This window comes from Sturnira hondurensis, unplaced genomic scaffold, assembly GCF_014824575.4.
Source record: "Sturnira hondurensis isolate 20B ecotype Veracruz unplaced genomic scaffold, ASM1482457v3 Scaffold0009125, whole genome shotgun sequence".
Classification (NCBI taxonomy): domain Eukaryota; kingdom Metazoa; phylum Chordata; class Mammalia; order Chiroptera; family Phyllostomidae; genus Sturnira; species Sturnira hondurensis.
Window position 1 is genome coordinate 2,237,239 of NW_028081756.1, and position 27,633 is coordinate 2,264,871.

General features: G+C 40.0%; 1 protein-coding gene across 1 annotated transcript in view; it reads right to left on the bottom strand.

Moving 5' to 3' along the window:
* The window catches only part of VSTM4 (V-set and transmembrane domain containing 4), a 120,145-nt gene that overhangs the window by 17,471 nt on the left and 75,041 nt on the right, over positions 1–27,633 (bottom strand). The window contains exons 6-7 of the mRNA XM_037056676.1: positions 25,195–25,301; positions 23,673–23,734 (exon numbers count right to left, since the gene is read on the bottom strand). Of these exons, the coding sequence (XP_036912571.1) occupies positions 23,673–23,734; positions 25,195–25,301 (169 nt within the window). The remainder of the gene's footprint in view (positions 1–23,672; positions 23,735–25,194; positions 25,302–27,633) is intronic.

Consider the following 27,633-nt stretch of genomic DNA (forward strand, 5'->3'; position numbering starts at 1 on the left):
CACTTTCTGAAGTGCTGCCTTCCTATATGCTGTGTCCCTGTTGGCTATCCGCTGCATTCCTCCACAGATCAGCCCTTTTTTTCTCTTGTGCATGGAAGGAAGCAAAGTCCTTTGTCCTACTCCGCCCCCATCTTCTCCCAATCTCTAAATTATTCTTATTGCTATAGTATTAGTTAAAGTAAAAGAACTGTTATTTTAACTATCAGTCCCTTTGAATGCTGCAATATTTAGAGGCAGAGAGAAAAAGACACTCAGAAATCATTTGGAAAATACCATGTATGAAACTTTGATGGATGAAACTCAGGCCACTGGGCCTCAGGCCAGTGCCAAAAAAAAAATGTAGTAATTTTTTTTTAATAGTGGGAAAGCTAGTTCTTCTAAAAAGATAGGTCAAACCATGCCCCTCACTGCTTTGCACAAATCCTCCAGTGGTTTCTCATCACCCTTAGGATCATATCCAGAGTCCCTATCAGGATCACCACCCATCAGGATCTTGCATGGCATGCCTCCAACCTCAGATCACACCACATGTCCAGCTTGCTGACCAGATACCAGGACAATACTCTTTGTTCTGCACCCACCTCAGAGTGTTTAGCTGGGCCATACTCTCTTCCTGGAATGTTCTTCCCTCAGGTACTAGTATCGCTTGTCCCCTCACTTTCTCAGACCTTTACTCTCAGGGGCCCTCTCCCAATCAAACACAGTTCCTCTATGGCAACCTTGCTCTGCTCTATTGGCCTTCAGAGAATGTATCATATCTCAGCATTATAACATATGGTCCACTTGGTTACCTTCTCCCATCAGAATGTAGTTATAGCACCTAATATTTACTTATTGCATCAATAACTCTGTGCAGAAAGTATTCTTACTGCCATCCTCATTTTACACACGTGGAAACAAAGACACAGAAGAAACAAGCATGACGGCAACAGCTAATAAATAGCAAAGCTGATGCTAGAGATGGACTCTAACCATAACACTCAGCTCCACACATGCAGTGAGTTTGTCAAACTTACTCACTGCTACAGCCAGTGGTATGGTAATAACTGTCGAGCAACTGGCTCTCCAAGAAAAGAAGCTCTAATTTGCAGCATTTGCTGATTACATGTGTAAATCCTCCCACAATGGCTGATTTGAAGATGCTAAGGAGATTCTACTGGAGAGTAGTGGGTCAGAATATGCCACTGATATAACTTAGCTCCTAGGAAGATATCCTCTCAGATACCAGCTGGCACATAAAAAATAGCGCACATTTTAAAATAAATGGTTGATGAATTTAAGACAAAATAGAAGCAAATCAGTCTGGCACAGTCATTAAAATCCTTCTTGTAGATATCCTTGCCCTCAGGAATGTGGAGAGGGGATGCTCTCAGGAATTAGGAGAAAAACCATGAACTCTTTTCTCTTTCAGCTTGTCTAGGGTAGCCATAAGGACACACTACCAAGAGTAGTATACCTGGGTTCTACTGCTTGGAATCATACAAAATCTACCTGTGGCTTTCAACTTAATAGGTTAAATGCAGGTAAGTTAAGGTAAGATAAGATAAGATAAGGCAAGGTAAGATAAGATAAGATAAGATAAGATAAGATAAGCAGACAGGTAACTGGTAACACTTAGTAGCCATTAAAAGAATGGGAGGAGCTACACACACTGATGTAGAAACGTGAGCCTGGTATGTTATCAATGAAAGAACAATTCATCAAAAAAACAAAATGTGTGAACATTTTGTTTAGGATCATTCTAATTTTTAGGGAACTCTGCACACAGAAATAACCTATACTCATTGTGGGCTGACTACATGTGCACTTTGGGAACATATATACAGATATGGGTACAGTTTTGTATATATATAGAAACATGCTCAGACACATATAAGCCAAATTCCTAAGAGGTTATCTCAGAAGTAAGAGTCTATGGAAGGAATTTTACTTTGTATTCTAACATGTAGAGATTCTGAATTACCAGTCCCAGTCCTGTACCCAACTTAGACTCACCATTATAGTTTGCATCCCGTAAAAATTCCTGCAGTAAGGTCAGGACAGAAAACACCCTGAGATCCAGAGGACTAGGACTTTACTGAGTGTTTCTGACAAAAGGCAGCAGAGCCTGAGCTCTCTGGGTAAGAACAGTGATGTGGGGCCAAGTATCTGGCCAGACCTAGCTCTGCCACTCCCTGGTGCAGGAGCTTGTGCTGGTACTTCCTCCCTGTGCCCCCATGCTTCATCTATGAGATGGAGATACTAACAATGCTTAGGATAGGGTTGTTCCAATGTAAGCACAGGGATAGTGCCCACATAGGGAAGGACCATTGCCATCATCTATCATGTATTACATATCATCATCATCATCACCATCATTACCACTAGCATTATCTAGCATTATGGCATAGACACAAAGTAGGGAACAAACCAAGAGAATAGACTGACAGCTATGAGGGTATGGGGCAGTGGTTAGGGGTTGGGTGAGAAGGGTGAAGGGATTAAGCAAAAAAAGAAAAAAGAGAGAGACTCATGGACACAGACAACAGTGACTGTCAGAGGGGTGGGGAGAGGTAAAAGATGGTAGGGGGATAAATGGTGATGACGAATTCTAGAATTGTGTACCTGGGACCTATATGTTTTTTTGACTGATGCCATCCCAATAAATTTAATAAAGAAGACCAGATATAAATAGCAGTAGGTATGCTAGTTCATTTGTTGAATTCATATGTAATGTGGGCAATGGGCACATATGAATGAATGGTTTATATTCTTCATTTTTCAATGCACACTCTAATCATAAATTCATAAGGCCATTGTTGCCTTTTGGACATCACATGTGCTTGTTGGAATTTATAAATTCAGGTTGAGAAAGTTAAAACAATAAATTAGAAATGAATCTGGCCAAGGAAAGAAAATCCCCTTAAATGTATTACCAGTTTGTCACGTTCGCAGAATTTCATATAGAGATATTCTTTCTGATGTTTTAAATGCATAGCTTGATGTAACAAATACAATGATAATTTTTTTCTTTTTTCTCTGGAATGGCACTTCATTTCTAGTATTCTCAATTTGAGATTGAAAAAATCCTTTAATAACAACTCTAAAGTGCTCTGCATTCAAAACTGAGGTTTTAAATGAAATAAGTTTTTTAAAATCAAATGTTAGCACAAATGATATTGTTCTATGAGATTACAAAAATAAAATACAGTGAAAAGTTAAAAAATTTCCCAGCAGTGCAATGATTGCAGCAATGAGGTGCCCAATAAATGCAGCAAATCAGCTGAGCTAAGATGGAAAAACAACCCTACTGCTCCACAGGGACAACGCTGGCAGACGCACAGGGACCAACATGCCCAGACCAGAGCCCCCGGGGACCCAGAGAAGGCCGGTGCAGCCAGGTAGGTTGCTCATAACTGAGCCTGCTGGAACTCCAGGCCTGGCTTGCCTCTCTGCCACCTGTTCACCTTTGTCAGGAGCTGCAAGGCTCATGGTCCTTCCTGTCCCCACAGCACCTTGCACACTGCCCATCAGCACTAAGTAAATGCCCAAAGAAGGCATAAGTGGATGACTGATAATGGTTGGCATGAATTAGTGATGCAGAACAGGAGAAACACAATCCTGACAAATCCAATTTCAAAGTCACCTCCCTCCTGGCAGCACAAAGCCATGCTACCCTTCTACAACAGTGTGAGGTAACTTCCTTGGCGGTATAATTCCTCTCATCTCTGTAAAGTGGTTCCAAATGACTGCATAAGGTACTACCAGTTTTAAAAGACTACCTGGAAGTAACAGCTTCACTTGGCCTGTCATTAATAAAGTCAGAGCCTCAACTAAGTCCCACTGACCTCTGACATGGCTGAGAAACATCTAGCTTCTTTTGCAGACAGTGTGAGGCATCAAGGGCCTTGGCATTAATCTTCTGCCTGCCAGGAAATGCTGGCCTATGTCAGAGCCAGCAATCCCTCAGACAAGTTCCCACTTCCACTTTTGGAGGTCTTACCCCTTCTCCCAGATGATGGCATCCCATTCACAAATGGGCCCCTCCTTCTCCATACTGCAGGAAGCCCATGAAACCAATGACTTCCGTTTTCCCCTCTCATCCCTTCAGAAGCCTCAGCGTCTACTCTTCCCTCCAGTCAACATACATAATTCCCGGTGACAATAATGGGATGTGCATGTGTACCGAGGGGAGCATAGAATTTTTATCTCTGTAAAAATGGCACTAGTGTGGTATAAGCAAAGTTTTTGTTTTTTTCCCATGGCTTTTACTTGGGGCAATATATTGTACATGTGATTGTAGGCTTTTCCCTTCTTTTTAATTTTAAATCGAGATTATGAACATATTTTATGCAGGTTAATATATCCTTTTCATGTAAAATTTAACTGAAACCAGTTCTATCTAGCACATTAACGACAACAAGAGAAATTCTCTGGCTTATTATAAACATCCTTCAAGAAACGTGAAATGTATGTCCTCTGGAAATAATTTTGCTGGGATTTGGGTTATTATTAAAACCCTCGCAGAATTCTATCACTGGTGTCTAGTGTACCTCAAAGCCTTTTCTGCTACTGATCAGAGAAACACTCTCAGTCTTGGTGGTTCCTGCTTGATCATGAAAATTGGGCAGGGAGCAGGGGCTTGTTTTCTGACCCAGGGCAACAACGAACAGAGCATGGCACCTGGTCCTGAGTAGGGACACCTCTTAAGTACCATAAAGTACATCCCTTTCTTCTGTCCATTCTTTCAACAGGTTGAGTGAAGACTTTAAACTCAGAGGCATTCCAGATAAGCAGATCTTGGTCACATATTCCCTGCTAGTCAGAAGTATACCTGTGAGAGGGCCTAGGGGATCATTGGACAGAACTACCCCTAGCTGAGACGCAGACAAACTCTCGAAAAAGGGTTTTCAGGAAGGAGTCACAATACCCTTTAGAAGCACATTCTCACATTAAATTTCTCTTTGTTGATTAAGCAAGAAAAGCCACTATTTCCCTCCAACTGGAGTGAACTCTTACTAAAATGTAAGTCCTCTGTGGAGGTGGCCGGCAGTGACTGGAACAGAGCTGGCTACTGAGTTTGATAAGTTATTCAGAGCTGCACTTCTCTGCTTTAGCATTCCTCAGATTTATCTGGGATCTTGCTAAACTGCAGATTTCAATTCTATAGGTCTAGGGTGGGACCTACCACTTCTAGGTGATTCCCAGGCTGCTGATCCATGGAGCACACTTGGAGCAGTGAAGATTTAGAGCTCAAATCTCAGATATCTGCCCTCAGTCATTCAGCAATCTTACAGACAATCTATACATTCCAGACGCCCCACTGGGGATACATAAATGAGGAAGACAGGTCTTCGATAATGTTAAAACTAGTGCTAATGAAAATGTAAAACTTGTAAAAGCTCGATATCACTAGCTATCAGAGAGATGCAAATTAAAACCACAATGAGGTACCACTTCACACCAGTCAGAATGGCTATCATAAGCAAAGGAACAAACAACAAGTGTTGGAGAGGTTGTGGGGAAAAGGGGACCCTAGTTCACTGTTGGTGGGATTGCAGACTGGTACAAACACTATGGAAAACAGTATGGAATTTTCTAAGAAAACTAAAAATGGACTTGCCTTTTGACACAGCAATTCCACTGTTAGGAATATATCCTAAGAACCCTGAAGCACCAATCCAAAAGAACCTATGCACCCCAATGTTCATAGCAGCACAATTTACAGTTGTCAAGAGTTGGAAGCAACCTAGATGCCCATTGGTAAATGACTGGATCAAAAAGCTATGGTACATTTACACAATGGAATTCTATGCTGCAGAAAGAAAGAAGGAGCTCCTATCCTTTGCAACAGCATGGATGGAACTGGAAAACTTCATGCTGAGCGAAATAAGCCAGGCAGTGAAAGACAAATACCATATGATATCACCGTTGACAGGAATCTAAACAACAAAACAAACAAGCAAGCAAAATGTGACCAATGACACTCAAATATGGAACAGGCTGACAGGGTCCAGAGGGGAGAGGGGAGAGAATCACAGAGGAAAAGGGGAAGGACTCACATGAACAAGTATGAAGGACACATGGACAATAACTAAAGTGGGGGGTGGAAATTGGAGTGAGGTAGGGAGCACTGGGGGGGGGCAGGGATGGGAATATAAGACAGATAACTGTACTTGAACAAGAATTAAATTTAAAAAAAAGAAGAAGAAGAAAACGTAAAACTCCTATGCAGCAAAAGACACAATCAAGAGAGGGAGAAGGCAACCCATAGAATGAGTGAAAATATTTGCAAATTATATACCTGATATATAAAATACCCAAAATATATGCACAAAGATCTCCTACAATTCAGTGACAAAAACACCACCACTGATCATCAGGGAAACACTAATCAAAGTCATAGTGATTTACCACCTCACACCAATTAACATGACTATTATGAAAAAACAGAAAATAAGTGTTGGAGAGGCTGTAGAAAAATTGGAGTCCTTATGTACCAATATTTTGTTGTTGTGGAAATGTAAAATAGTACAGCTGCTAGGGAAAACAGTATCATTTCATTTCCTCAAAAAAATAAAAATAGAATTACCATATGATTTCACTTGAATAATTTCCCTTCTAGGTGCATATAGAGAAGGATTGAAAGCAGGGACTCAAAGGCATTTGTGTGTCCATATTCACAGAAGCATTATTCTCAATAGTTAACATGTGGAAGCAACCCATGTGTCCACTATACACGGATAAGCAAAATGTCGTATATTCTTGCAATGAAATATTAATCAGCTTTAACAAGAAAGGAAATTCTGGCACATGTTGCAAAATGGGTGACCCTTGACAACATTATGCTAAGTGAAATAAATCAGTTACAAAAAGACAAATACTGCATGATTTCACTTACATGATATACCTAGGGTAGTCAGAGTCCTAGAGACAGAAAGTAGAAGGATAGTTTTCACAGTTGGCAGATGAGAGTGAAAGGTTGTTTAATGAGTACAGATTTTGCAGATGAAAAGATTTCTGGAAATTGTTTGCACAACAGTGTGAATGTACTTAACACTACTGAAATGTACACTGATAAATAGAATAGTAAATGTCATCTGATATATATTTTAGCACAATTAAAAAAGAACCATTCCCACTTTCCATACTATCTAAGGTGTCTATAGTGTATATAGTATAAGAAACAAAAGGTCACTTTGTAGAAGGAAACCACATGGTTCCAGTGGAGGATAAAGTCAAGTCATGAGATTAATATGACTTCAACGTGGAATGGGAAGTACTAACATACAGGCAAGGCCAGGTGCTGTGGGAGCCCCAAGAAAAGGCCCTGACATCAGATGGGTGGAGAGGTGGTGAGCCAGCTGTGGCAGCATGTAGGAGGAAAAGGACAAGCCTGAGCACACCAAAAAGTAACAGCCAGGCTTCAGTCAGCAGTGCACATGGGGGCAACGGAGAGGCACCTAGACTCTGGACAAAACAGACATTCCCGGAGGCAGGGACTTCCCAGGTGGACCAGGACTAGGGAAAGGGGATGGGTTTGACATGTGCTGGAGTAAATTTGGGGTGTGTGTGAAGCCTCTAGAGGAGGGTCCCATAAGTAGTCAGGAGCAGTTTGGAATTGGCTTGAAGACCTGGTGAGAAACATAGATTGCACAGGTGACTGCTGCACCTGTGAGAGTGTTGACTCTCTCAGACAATGTGTTCAAGGAGAAAAGAAACCCAGAAGCAGCCATCACTCTGGAGAGGTGGAAAAGGGAAGCTGGCCTGACCATCTGGGAAGTGGCAACAGTAGGAGAAAAGCAGTTAGGTAGGGCCACAGCAGGTGCCTCATGTCTGCCTCCAGGGACAAGAGTATCAATGCACCTAGGGGTCAGAAATAACAGATTAACTGAGAAGTGCTGTGAGAGTTGGCAATGGGAAGGTTGCTGACATGCAGATATATAATGTCAGTGTCCAGGGAAACCTTGATTTGTAAAACAGTGAGGCTGAAGGGACAGGAGGCCTCAAAAAGAAGGTGGTGAGTGAGCCCCATCTAGTAAGTGTGTGGCAATTCAGTGGGTGGATTAGGATAGGGCCTCTGGGCCAACGGGGAAAGCACCTAGACCAATGGGAAACCAGGTGGAGGAGAGAGATGGTAATGGTCTGCTTGCCCTGTGCCACTCACATGAAGCTGTGCTTCATCCTAGAAGCAACAGGGAGCCATGAGAGTGTTCTTAGTGTGAAATGACATAGTTATAGTTGTCTTTTAGATAAATCTAAAAGGTGGTAGATTTTAGGTGATAACAAGGAGTATGGATGGGAAGAAGAGAGACAGGATACAAGCAGCCCCCTGGGAAATGTGCGGGGGACATCATTAAGCCCATGATGTTCCCCATATTTCTGTCTTCATTGTTTTGCTCAAAGAAATCATATTCTCCTTAGACAACAAGGGTGGCCTGACCCCTTCCAGCCACCGAGAGCTATGTATGAGTGACTTAATGGCAGAGCAGATGAGGCAGTGTGTGGGGGTGGACTCTGAATGAGGCAGAGGAGGGCAAGAAAGTTCACTTAGCCTAGAGCAGGGGTGTCAAATGCATTTTCACGGGGGTCCACATCAGCCTCATAGTTGTCTTCAAAGGACCAAAGGTAATTTTAGGACTGTATAAATGTAACTACTCCTTAACAGTTAAGTGAGAGCTCGGCGCTGCCTTCAGATAGAAACAAGGTGCCAGGCAAAATAAAACAAGGTGGAGGGCAGATATGGCCTGGAGGCCTTGTGTTCAGCACCTGGGGTCTGGGTGGTAACGTTCTCTTGTCTTTTAGGCAGTTTCAGTATGCTGACTACCATCCTTTAGAATTCACATTTCCTTTTCTCCACAACCTCTCCAACACTTGTTTGTTGCTTTTTTAATGATGGCCATTCTGGCCAGTGTAAGGTGGTATCTCACTGTAGTTTTAATTTGCATCTCTCTGATAGCTAGTGATACTGAGCATCTTTTCATGTGTCTGTGGATCTTCATGTTGCTATATTCCTTTCAACACTGAGTTTCCTTTCAACACTGAATTTCTGTGATAGGGAAGTCTTGACTCTCTATCAAAGAAACTGTTTGTTTTCTCTTCCTCCACGGGTCTCTAAATCAATAACTGACTTACTGCAACAAAAATAAATGTAATGCACTTCTGGCTTTCTCTTTTTCTTCTGAAATAAGGAAGCAATGACAGCTTTTCCTGGAAATTTGTGAATTAGCTCAAAGGATGCTGGAAGGTCTCTGCAGGGTCACAACCAAGGGGAGGAAATTTGGGTCCCCAGGAGGCTCCAAAGGGTCTTTGAGCCAGTGCCCATCCCCCAACCCTAATTTAAAGGAAATGACACATTTTGAATTTTGTGAAAGTGCTCCCTGGCCCACAAAAGGATGAAGAACCACTGGTATATTGAAATAACAATTCTTTGTCAGTGTGTGAAGGTCATTAGACAAGAGGATTACTTTCTCCATTGGAAAGAATCTGTGTGTTCAGTGTGGCCTCAGTACCTCAGTAGCTAACTCTGAAAGCAGGTGGCTGTGTTTGGTGGTTGTTAAATGAAGAGGAGGCAGTTCTCAAACCCTCATTATAAAATGTTTAAAATGTCTTTCTTCCCTCTTTTTCCTACTTGAGTACTTTTTCTTTTTTTAAGAAATCTCCTAGCCACTGTTAGTCTCTAGTATATATACTTCTTGCAAAATGTCATGCTATCTTGGAAACTTAAGAGAAAATGCCCACTTGTTAATTCTTTGAGGGTGGAAACACAAGGACACAGACACGTCATTTTTGTTTGGAGCCTGGAGGGTCCACCAAGGGTGGGTATGTACAGTTCAGATGAGAAATGGAGTCCATAAAGCACCAGGCAGAGGTACTGGCACACGGTAGGTGCTCAACAGATGAAGATTCTCCCCTTTGGTCAATAAATCAGTGGAGGCAGCAGGCAGGTTGGTGTTTGAGGTGACTGCACGTCTTGGCACTCTGGAAAAAAGGGTTGCGGAGCTCTGAGGCCGGCAAGTGCTCCAGGATGCCATTTTACAGAGATTGTGGCAAGATGGGAGAACCACAGAATTAACCACCTGAACTGGCACCGGGTCCCAAAGAAAAGATGCCTCCCAGTTTACTTTCTAAATTCCCCACCAAAGCCTCTGTGAGCCAACAAGCAGTTATTGACTTTGGATTCAGGGACCATCAAGACTTACTGATTGAGAAGTAAATATTGACCAAATTGGAACTGAGGTCAATGCTGGCCTCCAGGGGAAATAAATCTTAATATTAAATAAAACCTGCAGATGCTAGGCCTAGAATTTTTTATCTAAACTGGTACACAGAGACCCATTTCAAGTCCGCTCCTTTCTTTTTTGAGTATTATACTAACTATAAACTAGTTTCCAAATTGACTTGTTTCTTGGTGGTATAGGAAATTTCAAGTCTTTTCATATCTTAAATGATCAGAGGACAATTTGGTATTTAAAAAACTATTATTGGGAGTATTTCCATAAAACAAAGAGTCCTTTTGAAATGCATATAACTGCCCAGGACTAACCCTCTGTGAAAATTGAGAATCTTCTGGAGGTTGGAAGATGGTGACAGAGTAGGAGGGAGCAGATTCCACTTCCTCCTACACACAAGAGAAAAACCTGGCCAATCTATGGAGGAAAAGAGCAAACAGGCAATAGTACCCCAGCATATATGAAAAGAAGAGACCAGAAATTGTAGCAGACACCGAAAAATCAGAAGGTAAAGAGACTACTCCAGGCCAATAAGGTTCCATGAACCAGCACGGAGATGGGGCTTTAGCCCCTGGCCAATTGCGCGATGTCCGGTGCCTAGCGGTGCCCAGCATTCAGGGAGCTCATCGCTCAGCGCTGGGTTTACCACAGGCTGTTTAGGAGCCGAGGGCCTGCCACAGAGTCCTTGGGAGAGAGCCAGATCAACCGCTCCCTCCCTCTCTGGCCCAGCAGGGTTTGGGCAGCACCAGGAGACAGCTGGTTGCTTGAAGTTGGGGAGAAGAGAATAAGGACAGAGAGGCAAACACACAAGGGCCATGATCACCCTCAGAGTCTGTGGTCGCCAGCTTGGGAGAGCTGAGTCGCAGTGTCAGGCTATGAACCAGATAGTCACCGGTCTGGCTGGAGAATTTGGATGTACTGAGTGGCAGGTTTGAGTAGGAGGAATTTCTCAAAAAGCAAAACTGTTTGGGAGATTCTCCTGTGACAGCCACTCGGCTTACTCTCCACCCAGTCTGGCAGCAATCCCAAGGTTGCACAGAAGTCCCTGCATTCCCCCATAGCACTGGGAAGGGTTGGTGCCCAAGCCCGTGGGACCCAGGGGGCCTGGCTGGCAAGCGTGCCCACCCTCACCCCAGCCCGTGGCAATGACCCCTGGGGAAAGAGCCCTCTGAAGAAGACCTGGATCCCCTGATCCAGTCTGGAGCAGATGAGACTCCAGACTAGCTCTTGGAAGAGTGCTTGCAAGACTGGCTGATTCCACAAGAAAGGCCACACCAATCGCTCCTCACCCTACTGCAGCCATCAAAATCAGAAAAACTGGTTTGGCCAGTTTGAAACCAAGAGGTATTGGGTGTTTTTTTTATCTTTAATTTTTTTTATTTTATTTTGGTTTATCTTTCAATACCTTTTTCCTCTCTTTCCTTCTTTCTCATTTTACTCCTCTTTCCTTTCTTTCTAATTTTATCTCTTCTTCCTCACTTCTCCTGCCATTTTTTCCTTTTTTTTAATACCCACAACTGAGACAAAAAACTTGGAACTGTAAAAGGATCAGAGTTGGACCCAAAGAGGGGGCATCCCAACAGTTGAGAAAGAGACAAATTTCACTTTGCTATTGGAGAGAAACTACAAGCTACTGCATATTTGTATTATTATTTTTTAATGATTCTTACATTTTTTATTTTAATAGTATTTTTGTATTCTTTTCTGTATACTTTTCTAAGCTTGGCTTGTTATATTGTATCATTTGACAGGTTTCCCCTGTTCTCTCTTCCACAGTGTATTGCTAATTTACTACACTTCATGACACTTGTGTTCCTTTAGCACACTATTCAAAATTCTATACCCCCTATTCTTGTTATGCAGATCACATAGATTCTGTCATATCATTGTTGTGCTAACATTATTGTAAATAATAGCTGTTCCATACAATTGTAAATACTTCACATCATCTCTCTGGGATCTTAGCCCACCTCACAGTTTCCTGAACTCTGTTACTGTAGTGGTTAACTCTATTCTCTCTCACACTACACATATTTACTATCCTTTATTTTACCTCAGAATCTGACCTCCCACAACCTCACTGCTTTCTAGATCCAACTCACAATCCTACCCTCCCCAACAAGAGTCCTATCTTCTTTCCATCCTTTCCTAAAAGTGGATAGTTGGGTGAAAGATCACAGTTAACACTATACATAGGCAAAAGATCTCCTATCTCTTCTCTACTGGCTGCTACTATAAATATCATAGACAACTCTCCTGCCGTCATAAACTATTTTGCCTCCCCATCCAACTGATCACAAAAAAGAGTAAATGAAAGTGGTAAACACTAGGATACCCACTGGAAGAGAAAACCAACCAACAAAGGAACCACCAACAGATAACAACACAAGAAGATGAAGGAGGGAGTGAAAACCATACAAACCTCAATCCAGGACCTACCTGGAAATACAACTAAATAGTGGAGAAACTACTCAGTACAAAAAACTTAACAAGAACAAAAGAGAATCCTCAAGACCTTGTACACACCAAAGAACTAGCTTCAATAAAACCTGCCCTCCTCAGTGCAACAAACTACAAGAGGTAGTGGAAAGAGTTATCCTCAGTTACCCAGTTGGTGGGAAACACCCACACAGGAAAGATCAAACAAGATTCGAAACCCCAAAACAAACACAGAGCCAACATAAAGGACAGCCCAAGACCAGTGAGCTTGGAAAATGAAAGAGACAGCAACACAAAATCTCACAGGGATTCCACCATAGAATTGCACACCATAAACCCAGGAAGCCAGAAAAAATCAATTTAAGAACCTGAAGCTAACAAGAAGAATCTCACAAACAGTGGGAAAACAAAGAACTAATCACCAAATGAAAGGAAAGGAGGAAGCCTCAAAAAGAATGTTAGAAGAAAAGAGGTATTTCAAGTCTCAGATATTGAATTCAAAGCACTTGTTTTCAGGAAGTAAAAATACCTCACAATGAGCTACCATAAACTACACGGGAACTGCAAGGAACTCACTGCAAACGATAACAAGAAAAAGGAAATAGAAACTATCAGCAAGGGCCAAGAGGAAATGAAGAATACAATTTCTGAACTGAAGAAGACAGTGGAAGGAATCAAAAGTAAGATCAATGAAGGAGAAGATCGGATCAGTGAGTTGGAGGACAAAGTAGAAAAAAAAAAACAGAAAGAGCAAGAAAAGGAAAAGAGGCTCAGAAAGAAAGAGGAGGGATTAAAAAACACAAGACAATATAAAATGTAATAATATCTGAATAACAGAGATAACAGAAGGAGAAGGAGAAGGGCAAGGGATAGAAAACCTATTTGAAAAAGTAATGATAGAAAACATCTCTAATTTGATGACAGAAAAAGTCACACATATCCAGAAAACACAGAGTCCCAATCAAGAAGAACACAAAGAGGCCCACTTCAAGATGCATCTTAATTAAAATGACAAAATTCTAAGACAAAGAGAGAATCTTAAAGGCAACAAGGGAGAAACAGAAAGTAACATACAAGGAAGCCCCAATAAGGTTAGCTACTGACTTCTCAATGGAAACACTCCCAGCAAGAAGAGAATGGCAAGATATATTCCAAGTAATGAGAACCAGAGGCCTGCAACCCAGGCTACTTTACCCAGCAAGGCTCTCAATCAAGATAGAAGGCCAAATACAGAACTTCCAGGACAAAACAAGCCTAAAAGAATACACCTCCAACTAACCGGCTCTGCAAGATATGCTAAAAGGACTGCTTTAAGGAAAGGAAGGGAAAAAGATAGACAGAGAGGAACATAGGTACAAAAATGGCAATGAATAAGTACCTATCAATAATAACCTTAAATGTAAATGTATTAAATGCTCCAATTAAAAGACACAGAATAACTGAATGGATAAGGAAGCATGACCCACACATTTGCTGCCTACAAGAGACCCACCTCAGGTCAAAAGACCCACACAGACTAAAAGTGAAGGGCTGGAAACAAATTTTCCAAGCAACAGACAGGGAAAAAAAATGCTGGGGTAACAATACTCATATCAGACACAATAGACTTCAAAAAAAAGAGTCATAAAGAGAGACCCAGAAGGTTACTTCATAATTCTCAAGGGAAGAATCCACTAAGAAGACATAAATGGTGTAAATTTATATGCACCCAACATACAGGCACTCAAATATATAAAGAAAATTAGAGGACTTCAAGAAAGATATTGACAGCAAAACAATTATAGTTGGAAATTTTTAACACCCCACTGTCAAAAATGGACAGATCCTCCAAAGAAAAGATCAACAAAGATATCATGGCATTGAACAACACCCTACATAAAATGGACTTAACTGATACATAGAGACTCCTTCATCCCAAAGAAGCTAAATACACATTCTTTTCAAATGCACATGGAACATTTTCAAAGACAGATCACATGATAGGACACAAAACAAGCCTCAAAAAACTCAAGAAAATTGAAAGCATACCAAGCATTTTCTCCATCCACAAGGGACTAAAACTAGAAACCAGCCCCAAGGGAAAAAAACCCAAAACATTCAAAATCATGGAGATTGAATAGCATGCTATTAAATAATGAATGGGTCAAAAAGGAGATCCAGGAGGAAATTAAAAAGTTCCTGGAAACAAATAAAAATGAACTCACAACAACCCAAAACTTATGGAACACAGCAAAGGCAGTCCTGAGAGGGAAGTTAATAGCAATACAGGCCTACCTAAAAAATACAGAAACATTTCAAACAAACAACCTAACCCTACACCTACAAGAACTCGAGGAACAACAATGAAGACAGCCCAGAGCAAGTAGAAGAAAGGAAGTAACTAAGATCAAAGTACATTTAAATGACATAGAGACTAAAAGCACAATTCTAAGAATCAATGAATCCAGGAGTTGGTTATCTGAAAAGATAAACAAAATAGACAAGGCTTTAAGCAGGCTCATCAAGAAAAAAAGATAGAGAACCCAAATAAACACAATCAGAAATGAAAGAGGAGAGATTACAACTGACCGCACAGAAACACAAAGGATTGTAAGAAATTACTATGCAGAACTGTATGCCAAGAAATTTGAAAAGTTAGGTGAAATGGAAGAATTTCTAGAAAAATAGAATCTTCCAAAACTCAATGAAGAAGAAGCATAAAACCTGAATAGACTAATAACAGCAAATGAAATTGCAGCAGTAATCAAAAATCTCCCAAAGCACAATACCCCCAGACCAGATGACTTCACAGAATTCTACAAGGCATTTAAGGAAGAGCTAAACCCTACTCTTCACAGTCTATTCCAAAAAATCCAAAATGATGGAAGAATCCCAAACTCTTTTTATGAAGCCAGCATCATCCTAATCCCCAAACCAGACAAAGATACAACAAAAAAAGAAAACTTCAGGCCAATATCACTGATGACATAGACACTAAAATTGTCAACTAAATATTGGCAAACCACATCCAACAATAAATCAAAAAGATCAGACACTAGGACAGTGCGATTCCTCCCAGGGATGCAAGGATGGTACAATATTCGCAAATCAGTGAATGTAATACATCACATCAACAAAGCAAAGCCAAAAATCACATGATCATATCAATAGATGTGGAAAAAGCACTTGATCAGGTACATCACTCATTTATGATAAAAACACTCAACAAAGTGGGAATAGAAGAAACATTCCTCAACAAAATAAAGGCCATATATGAGAGACCTACAGCCAACATCATACTCAATGGGCAAAAGCTAAAAGCTTTTCCACTAAGATCAGGAACAAGACAAGGTTGTCCACTTTCACCACTTCTATTCAGCATAGTATTGAAAGTTTTAGCCACAGCAATCAGACAAGAAAAGGAAATACAAGGCATCCAAATTGGAAAGGAGGAAACAAAACTGTCACTATTTGAATATGATATAAGAATATACATAGAAAAACCTATAGATATGGCCCAAAAACTGCTTGACCTAATAAATGAATTTGGCAAAACAGCAGGGTAGAAAGTCAATATCCAGAAATCAAAGGCATTTTTGTATACCAACAATAAAACAGCAGAAGCAGAAATCAAAAAAAATATCCCATTCGATATAGGAAAAATAAAAATAAAATACCTATGAATAAACTTAACCAAGGAGATAAAAGACCTGTATGCAGAAAATTGCACAACAGTGAAGAAAGAAATCAAGGGAGACACAAACAAATGGAAACATATACCATGCTCATGGATTGGAAGAATTAACATCATCAAAATGTTCATACTACCCAAAGCAATTTACAGATTCAATGCAATACCTATTAAAGTACCAATGGCATATTTCACAGACATAGAATAAACACTTCAAAAATTTATATGGAATCATAAATGATCCCAAATAGCAGCTGGAATTTTGAGAAAGAAGAGCAAAGTAGGAGGGATCACAATATTTTATGCCAAACTGTATTACAAGGCCACTGTAATCAAAACAGCCTTTTACTGGCATAAAAACAGGCACGTAGACCATTGAAACAGAACAGAGAGCTGAGAAATAACTCAAGTCTCTATGGTCAATTAATATTCAAAAAAGTGGGCAGCAACATAAAATGAAGTAAAAATAGCCTCTTCAACCAATGGTGTTGGGAGAACTTGACAGCTACATATAATAAAATGAAATTTGAGCACCAACTTACACCATACACAAAAATAAATTCAAGGTGGGTAAAAGACTTAAATATAAGCCATGACACCATTTAACATCCTGGAGGAGAACATAGGCAGGAACATCTCAAATATTTCACACAGGAACATTTTTACTGATATGTCCCCTAGAACAAGGAAGATAAAGGAAAGAATAAACAAATGGGATCTCATCAAAATTAAAAGCTTCTGCATGGCTAAAGAAAATAGTATTAAAATAAAAAGAGAACCAACTGTATGGGAAAACATATTTGCCAATGATACCTCAGACAAAGGTTTAATCTCCAAATTAACAAAGAACTCACACGACTCCACTCTAAGAAGACAAGCAACCATTTGAAAAAGTGGGCAAAGAACTTGAACAGACACTTTTCCAAGGAGAACATACAGAGGATCCAGAGACATATGAAAAGATGCTCAATATCATTAGCTATCAGAGAGATGCAAATTAAAACCACAATGAGATACCACTTCACACCAGTCAGAATGGCTACCATAAACAAAGAAACAAACAAGTTTTGGAGAGGTTGTGGAGAAAAGGGAACCCTAGTTCACTGTTGGTGGGATTGCAGATTGGTACAACCACTATGGAAAACAGTGTGGAATTTTCTCAGAAAACTAAAAATGGATGTGCCTTTTGACCCAGCAATTCCACTGCTTGGATTATATCCTAAGAACCCTGAAACATCAATCCAAAAAAACCTATGCACACCAATGTTCATAGCAGCACAATTTACAGTTGTCAAGAGTTGGAAGCAACCTAAGTGCCCATCAGTAAATGAATGGATCAAAAAAACCATGGTACATTTACACAATGGAATTTTATGCAGCAGAAAGAAGGAATGAGCTCCTACACTTTGCAACAGCATGGATGGAACTGGAAAGCATTATGCTGAGTGAAATAAGCCAGGCATTGAAAGACAAATACCATATGATGTCACTTTTAACAGGAACCTAAACAACAAAACAAACAAACAAGCAAAATACAACCAAAGACAGTGAAATAGAGAACAGGCTGGCAGTGACCAGAGGGTAGAGGGGAGGGTATTTCAGGGGAAAAGGGTAAGAAGGGTTTACAGAAACAACTATAAAGGTCACATGGATGAAAATTAAGGGGGGAGTGGAAATGGGAGGGAGATGGGGAGCACTGGGGGGTAAGCTGGAATGGGAGTAAAATATAGAAAACTACACTTGAACAACAATTATAATTTTAAAAAAAGAAAAAAAAGGATTTCTTGTGTTGAATCTTCATGTAGAGGACAATGCCAATGGGAAACAAAACAGTCAACAATGGAAAGTTGTGATCATGACGGGAGCTATTTTTGAAAAGGCTATTGACTCTAGTCTGTTTGTAGGTGGCCAAAACTGCTTAAGGCGGCATTTTGTACCAAACAGGTAGGTGTACAACTGACTTTTATTTGATGGATAAATGAAAGGTGGGGCCCCCCTGGCTGTGGAGTACAGAAAGTTATTTATTCAAGACTGATGGTACTGGGAAGGGGTCATCACGGTATGGTCACCACAGGAGAAGGAATGCTATCCCCATGGGTGGTGGGAACTCACTTTTTTTAAACAGTGTGTTCTCACATGCAAATGTAGGGATAGAGAAGGACTTACTGTGAGAATAAAATATGATGGCATGCAGGAAGCACTTTTTGGGATGTATCCCTCTGATATATTAACAGAAATTCAATAAGTACATGTTTCTATCAGGACTAACAGACTGGTTTGGAAACAATGGGTCCCTGAGCAACTCAGAATGTAAAGTGAGGAAACTTGCAAGTCATAGTTATTCTTGAGGTTGTTGATAAATATCAGAATTAAGGATAAAGAATCTAAAACAGATGCACACATATCCATGCTGATATGTAGTGGAACGCAGAGTTGAGAGGAGAATGAGTTCAGCCTGTCTATCTGGGAAAACTGAGTCTCATGGGTGAGACACAGGATGCTCCAAGGCAAGGAAAGTTGGTAGTTTCAGCTTTCCTGTTCAGTCCAGTTTCCAAAAGCCTCCTGAGTAACCAGAGATCTTTTCAAATCAGCAGAAACTCTGCTGCTGTATTTAGGATAAGTGTAGTCAACAGAGGAGAACTGATGAAGAATTTTTGATGATATGAACTGAATGGAATCGCATTGTATGAACCCATAATTCACTGTAGGCAAAAGAAGGCTCTCTTTGGAAAACAAGTGAACCAGCCTTTCCAACACAAGCATAAGAAATCTGGGCATAGATCAGCAGGGGTGAGGGCGAGGTCTAGCCATGACAGGACATTAGAACTATGCTCAAGACTTACATTTAAGTCTTTTATCCACCTTGAATTTTTTTGTTTATGGTATAAGTTGGTGATTGAGTTTCATTTTTTTTGCATGTAGTTGACCAGCTCTCCCAACACCATTTGTTGAAGAGGCTATTTTTATTTCATTTTATGCTGCTGCCCCCTTTGTCAAATATCAATTGACCATAGAGACTTGGATTTATTTCTGGGCTCTCTATTCTGTTCCATTGGTCTACATGTCTGTTTTTAACGCCAGTACCAAAGTGTTTTGATTACAGTGGGCTTGTAATACAGTTTGATATCAGGTATTGTGATCCCTCCTATTTTGTTCTTCTTTCTCAATATTGTTGCAGTTATTTGGGATTGTTTATGGTTCCATATAAATTTCTGAAATATTTATTGTATATCTGTGGACTATGTCATTGGTACTTTAATAGGGATTTGTTGAATATATAAATTGCTTTGGGTAGTATGGACATTTTGTGCAGCCCAATGTTCATAGCAGCACAATTTACAACAGCCAAGTGCTGGAAGCAACCTAAGTGTACATCAGTAAAGGAATGGATCAAAAAAAACTATGGTACATTCACACAATGGCATACTACCCAGCAGAAAGAAAGAAGGAGCTCCTACCCTTACAACAGCATGGATGGAACTGGAAAGCATTATGCTAAGTGAAATAAGCCAGTTAGTGAGGGACAAATATCATATGATCTCACCTTTAAGTGGAAGCTAATCAACAAAACATACAAGCAAACAAAATATAACTAGAGGCATTGAAATTAGGAACAAACTGATAGTAGCCAGAGGGGAGGTGGGAGGGGATAATGTGGGGGTGGCAGAAAGGGGAAGAGTTTTCAGGAACAAATATAAAGGACACAGGGACAAAACCAAGGCAGGGGGTAGAATAAGGAGAGGGAGGTCAGATGGCTGGGGTTGGGGGGAGTGGTGGGGTGAAAAGGCAGACAACTGTACTTGAACAACAATAAAATTTTAAAAAAGAAAAAATGTTTATCATTTCAAAAATAAAACAAAATACACTCAGAGACCTAGACTCCACACTGAGACAAATCTTCGAATGAGCTGGTTAAAACTTTATGCTTTGGTTCAGAAGGACCCTTGTTCAAGTCCTGACTGCAGGCCACACACTGCATTGCATGACTTTGCTTGCATAAGTCACCCATTTTACTGACTCTCAGTCTCGTTGTCCCCCTCTGTAAAAGCAGAGTGACAGAACCTACTCCACAGAGCTGGTATGCAGAATCATAAACAAATTTCCATCCTGCTAGACTGATCTGGGCTTTGGGAGTACAGCTATGACTAGAGCACATATGTTCCTTGCCTTCCCAGACAAGGAACTGGTAGAAGAGAGAGGCAATTAATAGACAAATATAAAGTATGTGAAAGCGCCTCTGATGGGGAGTGCTGACAGAGGGTGGGCATGTCTTAGGTAGGACTTCAGAAAGCTCCGGCATTGAGGTAATGATTGAATAGAGACCCTGTAGGTAAGTGAGAAGCCACAGGCATCTGTTTAGAGGGAAGTTCCAGGCAGAGAGGACAGCTGGTACAAAGACCTTTGCAGACCTCTTGGGTTAAGGCCTGGCAGGGAGTCCAGTATAGCCAGAGGGAAATGGGAAATAGGGGTGGCAATAAAAATGATGTCAAAGAGGCAATAGAGTCTTTTACCTCTTTGTAGTGGGGACAGCACACCATAGAGGGCTACACTGTCCAATGTGGAAGCCACCAGACTAATGTGGCTCTTAAGCACTTGAGATGCAGTTCTGAAATGAGATGTGCAGTAAGTGTGACATATGTACTGGACTTTGAAGATTTAGTAGAACAAAAGCATGTGAAATATTTCATTAATAATTTAATACTGATACATTTAAATAATATTTTTGATATATTGGGTTAAATAAACCATGTTATTAAAATTGGTTTTCTCTGTTTCTTTTCAAATCCTTATGCTGGCTACTAAAAAATTTAAATTACATATGTGGTTTGCATGATATATGGTGTCATAGGTTACAGTGAGGAGTTGGCATTTACTTTGAGCAGTGTGGAAAGTAAACATTTATACACATAAAGCTCTTAGCATGTCTCCCAGAACATAGTGGGGAAAGTTTATGAAACTGATTTCCACTCAGAGATAAATTGCTCCAAAGGTAAAGGCAAATAAAGATATTTAAAGGAGAAGACAATGAACTTAAAAAAGAGTAATAATACTAGTAAAAGTTAAGTTATTTAGAATGTAGTGATAAAATAAATGGAACTAGCAAAAAATTATTACCGAAATACAAAACAAAGTAAAATTAAAAAGAATCTGACAAATAGATTCAACTGGGTCTATTCCTAAATTTCAAATGGACCAGAGAAAAAATAAGGCAATCCCACCCCCAAATAAAATCCAAAACATACAAGTATTTCAGCCATCCTGGTAGATGTGAACTGGTTTTATGCTTTTAACTTGCATTTCCATGATTCCAATGAGATTAATTTAATTGTCATGAGATTACTTTTATAAAGTGCATGTTTAAGGTGCCTTCATTTTCTGTAGTGTTGTCATTTCTTACTGATTTGTAGATGTTCATATGGATAATCCTTTGTCAAATAGATGCATGACAGATATGTTTGCCCAATTTCTGGCCTGTCTTTTCATTCCTGTATAGATAGGTTTAACCAGAAGAGACCTTCTAAATTTCAACGTAATCTAAATTTTTCAATCTTTTTTTCATTGTTGGTACTTTATACGTCTTGTTTACAAAAATTTTGCCCACCCTGAAGTTAAGGAGATATACTATGTTTAGGAGGCTTTATTTTTAACTTTTTTTTTTTTACTTCAGTCTATGATCCTTCTCTAATTTCTGTGTGTGATTTGAAGTAGGGGTCCTGGATCTCTGTTTTTCAGATGGATATGCAATAGACCCATTATCATATATTGAAAAGATACACCCTTCTTCACTACATTGTAATGTCGCTTTTGTAATAAGTCAAGAGACAATACATCTGTAGATTGGTTCAGGGTTCTTTATTCTGTTCCTTTGGTCTATTTGTCTACTTTTGTGCTCTTACCACACTGAATTAATTACTGTGGTGTTTATATAAATCTTTGGAGTTGGTATATAAACTCTTCACTTTGTTCTCTTCCTTCAAAAATATCTTGCCCTTTCTTAGTACATACACATTTTAGTATAGGTTTGGCAGTTTCTTCCCCCCTCTCTCTTTCACAACTGATGTACATTACTACCAAAATAAGCAGCAATATGATTAGAAATTAAAAAATTAAATATCCATGTACCCATACTGATATAAAAATTTAATGAATAAATAAATGAGGGAAAGGGTTCATTTTTTTCCTTACAAAAGAACTTTAAATAATAAATGTAGACAGGTTAGAGAAAATTTTAAAAAATGACTATTAATACACTATAGCTAAATCCAGTGATGAATGCTAAAAGCAGTGGAAAAAGTTTATGGAAAACAAGAATATTTGTATAATCTTGATGTAACTCCCCTAATGTATTTATTAATTACTCTGGTGGTTTTGACATGTCCACAAATTCTCCAATCTCCCCCCACCCTTGAATATGAATAGGACTTACTGACTGGCTTTCAATGAATAGGGTGTGGAAAGGGAAAAACAGTACTTTGGTACTGAATAAGTGTGGCAGATGCCACCTAACCAAGTGATAGATTCATACCACCGCTAATCAGATATACTGACGTCATGTGCATTTGATATGGTGCAACCAGAAGGGAGTATCACCTCTGTGTTGCTCTGCTCCAAAATCTGTAGCCCTATTCCAATCATCAGAAAAACTTGGAGGAACCCAAATCACGGGAACTTCTAAAAAATAACTGGCTCCTGCTCTTCAAAAATCTCAAGGCCATGAAAGAAAATGACAGGATGGAGGGACTGTCACAGATTGAGAGACTAGTGCAAAGTGATCTCCTGGATGAGATCCTGGAGCAGAAAAAGAAAGTTAGTGGAAAACTGCTGAAATCTGGTCAAAATTGGAAATATAGTTAGTGCTAATGTGCTGAGGTAAATTTCTTAGTTTTGACATTACTCCATGGCTATGTAAGATGTTAACCTTAGGAGAAGCTGGGCAAAAAGTAGACAGAAACTGTACTAGCTTTACAACTCTTCTGTAAGCCTAAAATTATTTCAAAATTTTAAAAAAGCTATAATGAATTTCTTTTAAAGTTCTTCACTGTGGCTATCAGATAAATTTATACATGCAGGTCCACTTTCTATTTTATACATTCCTGAGTGTGACCTTTTTCTTCTGTTTGAAAGCAGCATTTATAATGAAGAAGAATTCCACTTGGATTGTAGAAAAGACATGATGGAACTACATATGTAGAAAAGCTGGCTCAAAAGCTGCTCCAAGAAGACAGAATGCACCAGCTTGGAATGAGAGCACCAGGGACTTTCAACATGTTTTGCGTCAATAAAAGTACCACTTGGGCCCAGAAGTGTGTTTAAGATTTGAGGGGACAACAACACAGAATTTAATTACTCACCAGGGTGGTTTTCCTTTGCGGTTTCAGCAGCTTCGGTTTATGGAAGGTGGCAGCTATGGGAGCTGTGGAAGTATGTCAAGGGTTCAGCTTGTAATTCCCCATGGTCTCTTCTTAACACCCACATATCATGAGCATCACAGACATACTCTATGGGGACACACGGACTCTTCCTACAGCAATGAAAGAACTCTAGTTTCTCATCTAGGTATTGGTGGGTGCCCCTCCTAGTCTTTGGACATGTCAGCCTCTCCCCTCATACAGTTCAACAAAAAACTCTATATAAAGCACTGCCCTCTGCAACAAGGTCATATGTGCAGGTGAGAAACACATGGAATTGGTAAAGGCAGAAGCTGGCACCTTCCCTGGAGTCCTAACTGCACACTAACACTGACAGCAGTGACCTTTGGCTGTTACGGCAGCCCTCGTTGGTCATCAGGGAGCGTAGAAACTGAGAAAGAAACTGAGACCCTTAAAGAGAAGGAAACTGAGGCCCTTCCCCTAATTTCCTCTCAATACTAACATAATTAGTATTTAGCTTATTTGAGAATTGAACTTGGTCTTGAAAGTCAGGCAGACCTCACTTCAAAGTCAGGCTCTACTACTTAGCTCTCTGAGGCTCACTTTCACCTTTTTGAAGGGGAGGTACTATCTTCTCTGATTGATGGGTTGTTAGAGCAGTATGTGTCTGGCCCAGGCAGGGGTTCTCTGCCCCCTTCCCTACCCAGATCTGCACTTGTCATGCCTAACAGAACAACATGTCATCCAGCCCCTCTGCCCACTCAACACATGTGCAGCCTTAGCTCAACAACTTCACCACAGGGCTCCAAGTACCCCTAGAAAACATCCTGCAAAGGTACAATTGAGGAATAAAATGTGCCTTGCCTCATTATTAAGATATTTACCTGGGTAATCCTAGTACTTCCAACTATATTTCAAATTTTTGAGGTACAAACTTCTCTTAAATTGGCCACAATTATTTCAGAAACTATATATAGACAATCTTAATTCTCCTAAGATGCATGCAGTTCTCTCCTCCACAAATACTCTTCCCTCCTCATTTACGTTCCTCTAAGTCATAACTGGAATCAAAGAATGACCCTTGTTTTATCCTCAGAACAAATATAACATAAATTACATACCTGGTTTACATCTTTAGAAGAAGCAAACAGCCTTCTTTCCCTCAAATGAACCAAGAAGATATGACATCCTCTTGCCCCTCCCCACTATGTGCAGAGCATATTGATAGTTCAAAGTAAAATACACTGTGAAATCAGTCTGTGATGGTAACCTCCCACATCCCTGCTAAAGCCATGTTGGGCCAATGGTACCACCCCCAGCCCCACCCCAGGATGAGGCTCAGTTATGACCAGAATCTAGATGGGCTCTCTGGACCATATAATCATTATATGGCATGTCCTCCATCTGTCTGCTCCCCCTGTGATGACCCCACATCAAACCCCTGGCCCACTTCTGAATCAGTCATGGTGGTTTCCCCATGGATAATAGGAGGCTGGCTTCCTACCTTTGGCAGGGACTGCGGGAGGAATATCAGTGTTTTCCTTCGACCTCTTGCTCTTCTTGGGCTGTAATGGGGCCAAGCTGGTCACACTGGTAACAGTCTCCCCTGAGCTGTAGAAGAAAATGGTCCTGGTAAAGCAAAGGCAGGTTTCTTCCAGGAAAAAGGAAAAGAAGCAAGAGTTTCTAATTTTTCCCTGTGTACCTTTGTAAGATAGGGTTACCTATAGCTGAACTGGGATTTGCTCTCTGCTTATCTCCAGGGATGTCTGGAGGTCTGTTACTGACCCGTGGCCAAGACACGAACAATGAGATGAACTAGTTAATGATTTATAATACGCTGTTCAAAGTTCAAAAATCCTGGAGACACCCAGGGTCAGCCTCTCTACATCTCTTAGGGATGTATAGATTTATGGTTTTACTCAAGGTTTCATTGGTTATAAATCCTGGCTTGGCTATATCACCAGTAAGGTATTAAGATTATCACTAGAAACTTCTGCTTGAGCTCTTCTAAAACCAAGGTTCCTTGCACATATCTTTGTGGTTCACAGCTGAAAACAGAACAGCTCCTGTGCAAGTGAGACAGGACCTTGGAGAGTTGCACCTGGAAGTCCTGGGGGTCCTCGTGATTGTTCATGCCATCTTCTCCTGCTGTAACTTTACCTTCAGTTCAGGCTAAGTGAATGCAACCACAGGAGTGTTATTCTCAATCACTGACTATAGTGTCAGATCCTTTCTATGTGTTATCCATAATAGGAGAAAGTGATGGGAAGATAAGCCTTATATTAGAGGTAAGAAAACCAAGACTTAATGATAAATGACTTCTCTAAGTGACAATGTCAGTACACAGCCTACATGAAAGCCACAAACACAGGCTGTCCTGATGTGAAACCTGTTCTTGACATCATGTATGGAGTGGAGTCCACACCTCCCTGAATGGCCATTAGTCTTTTTTAAATGCATCCCATTGGTTCCAGCAACCCAGAGGAAAAGCCCTCTTAGAATCTCTTGTTTTGGGCACATTTTCCAGTCAGAGAGGTAGTTACCAAGAGAGGCTCTCTTCCTAATACATAAAGAATCTCTAGAAATCCATAAGAATAAGACTGCCTGCTTAGTAATCAAAATGAGTGAAGGTGATAGACAGTTTTCACATCAGAGGAAAGGCTCTTACCTATGAAAACATGCTAAAACTTTTCATGAAAGAACTCCAAGTTAAAACATATGGCACTTTCTTTCTCCATCTAGTGATTATATGAGGGATATCAGAATAGAAGCCATTGAGTTTAAGGCAAAGCACTCTTTTAGCAAATGTGTGGGGAATCAGGCACTTAGAAGTATTGTTGGTATGAATATAAACCCTTCTTGAGGGAGAAAAATGTGGAAATTAGAATAACTTGGGCTATCAGAATTACAGAGGCCTACAATTTTTGACCTTGCAATATCATTTCTAGAAATTTATTCTGTAGATATTCTTGCACATGTATGAAAATGTATGCATGAGTCATTACAGTGCTGTTGGTAATGGCAATAGATAGGAAAGAACCCAGCTGTCTATCAGCAAGGGACTAAGGAAATTATGATGAATCCACAAATCTATACATAGAATCATCTGTAGCGGTAAAGAGGAATGAAGAATCTATTTGCATACTGATAAGAAAAGACACACTATTAAGTGAAAAATCTAGGTGCTGGAAAATATAAAATGTGATACTTTTTGAAAAATAAGAAAAAATATCTACTTATTAGTATTTCTATATATATGAATAAAGAAACTCTGGAAGTATCCATAAGAATTTAAAATCAGTGGTTCCTTAGAATGGGGGTGTTTAGGAGCTAAACAGATGGGAAACTGGATAGGGAGGGTAGTCACTGTATATATTTAGATTACTTAGCTTTTTATTTTTTTAAATTTATTTATTTAATTATTGTTCAAGTACACTTTTCTGACTTACTCCCATCCCAGCCCACCCTCCCAGTGCTCCCCACCTCCCTCCCATTTCCATCCCCCCCTAGTTTTTGTCCATGTGTCCTTTATACTTGTTCCTGTAAACCCTTCCCCTTTTCCCCTGAAATTCCCTCCCCTCTCCCTTCTGGTCCCTGTCAGCTTGTTCTCTATTTCAGTGTCTTTGGTTATATTTTGCTTGCTTGTTTGTTTTGTTGCCTAGGTTTTTAATTTTAATTTTTACACCATCTGATTGCATAATCTTTGAAAAACAGTGCATTAAACACAAATATCTAGATATGTTTAATAAAAGAAAATATGCTATTCTAATGCAGTCCTAAAATTTGAAACATAAACAAAGACTGAATTACACACATTGTGGGAAAAACTCCAAGAATACAGTTCACACTGAGCTTCCCCGAAGATGGCTTATTTTTACTGGAAGCAGAAATTCTAACTGGTCATGGCCTTAGAGTACATGATCAATTATGTAAATTCACAAGT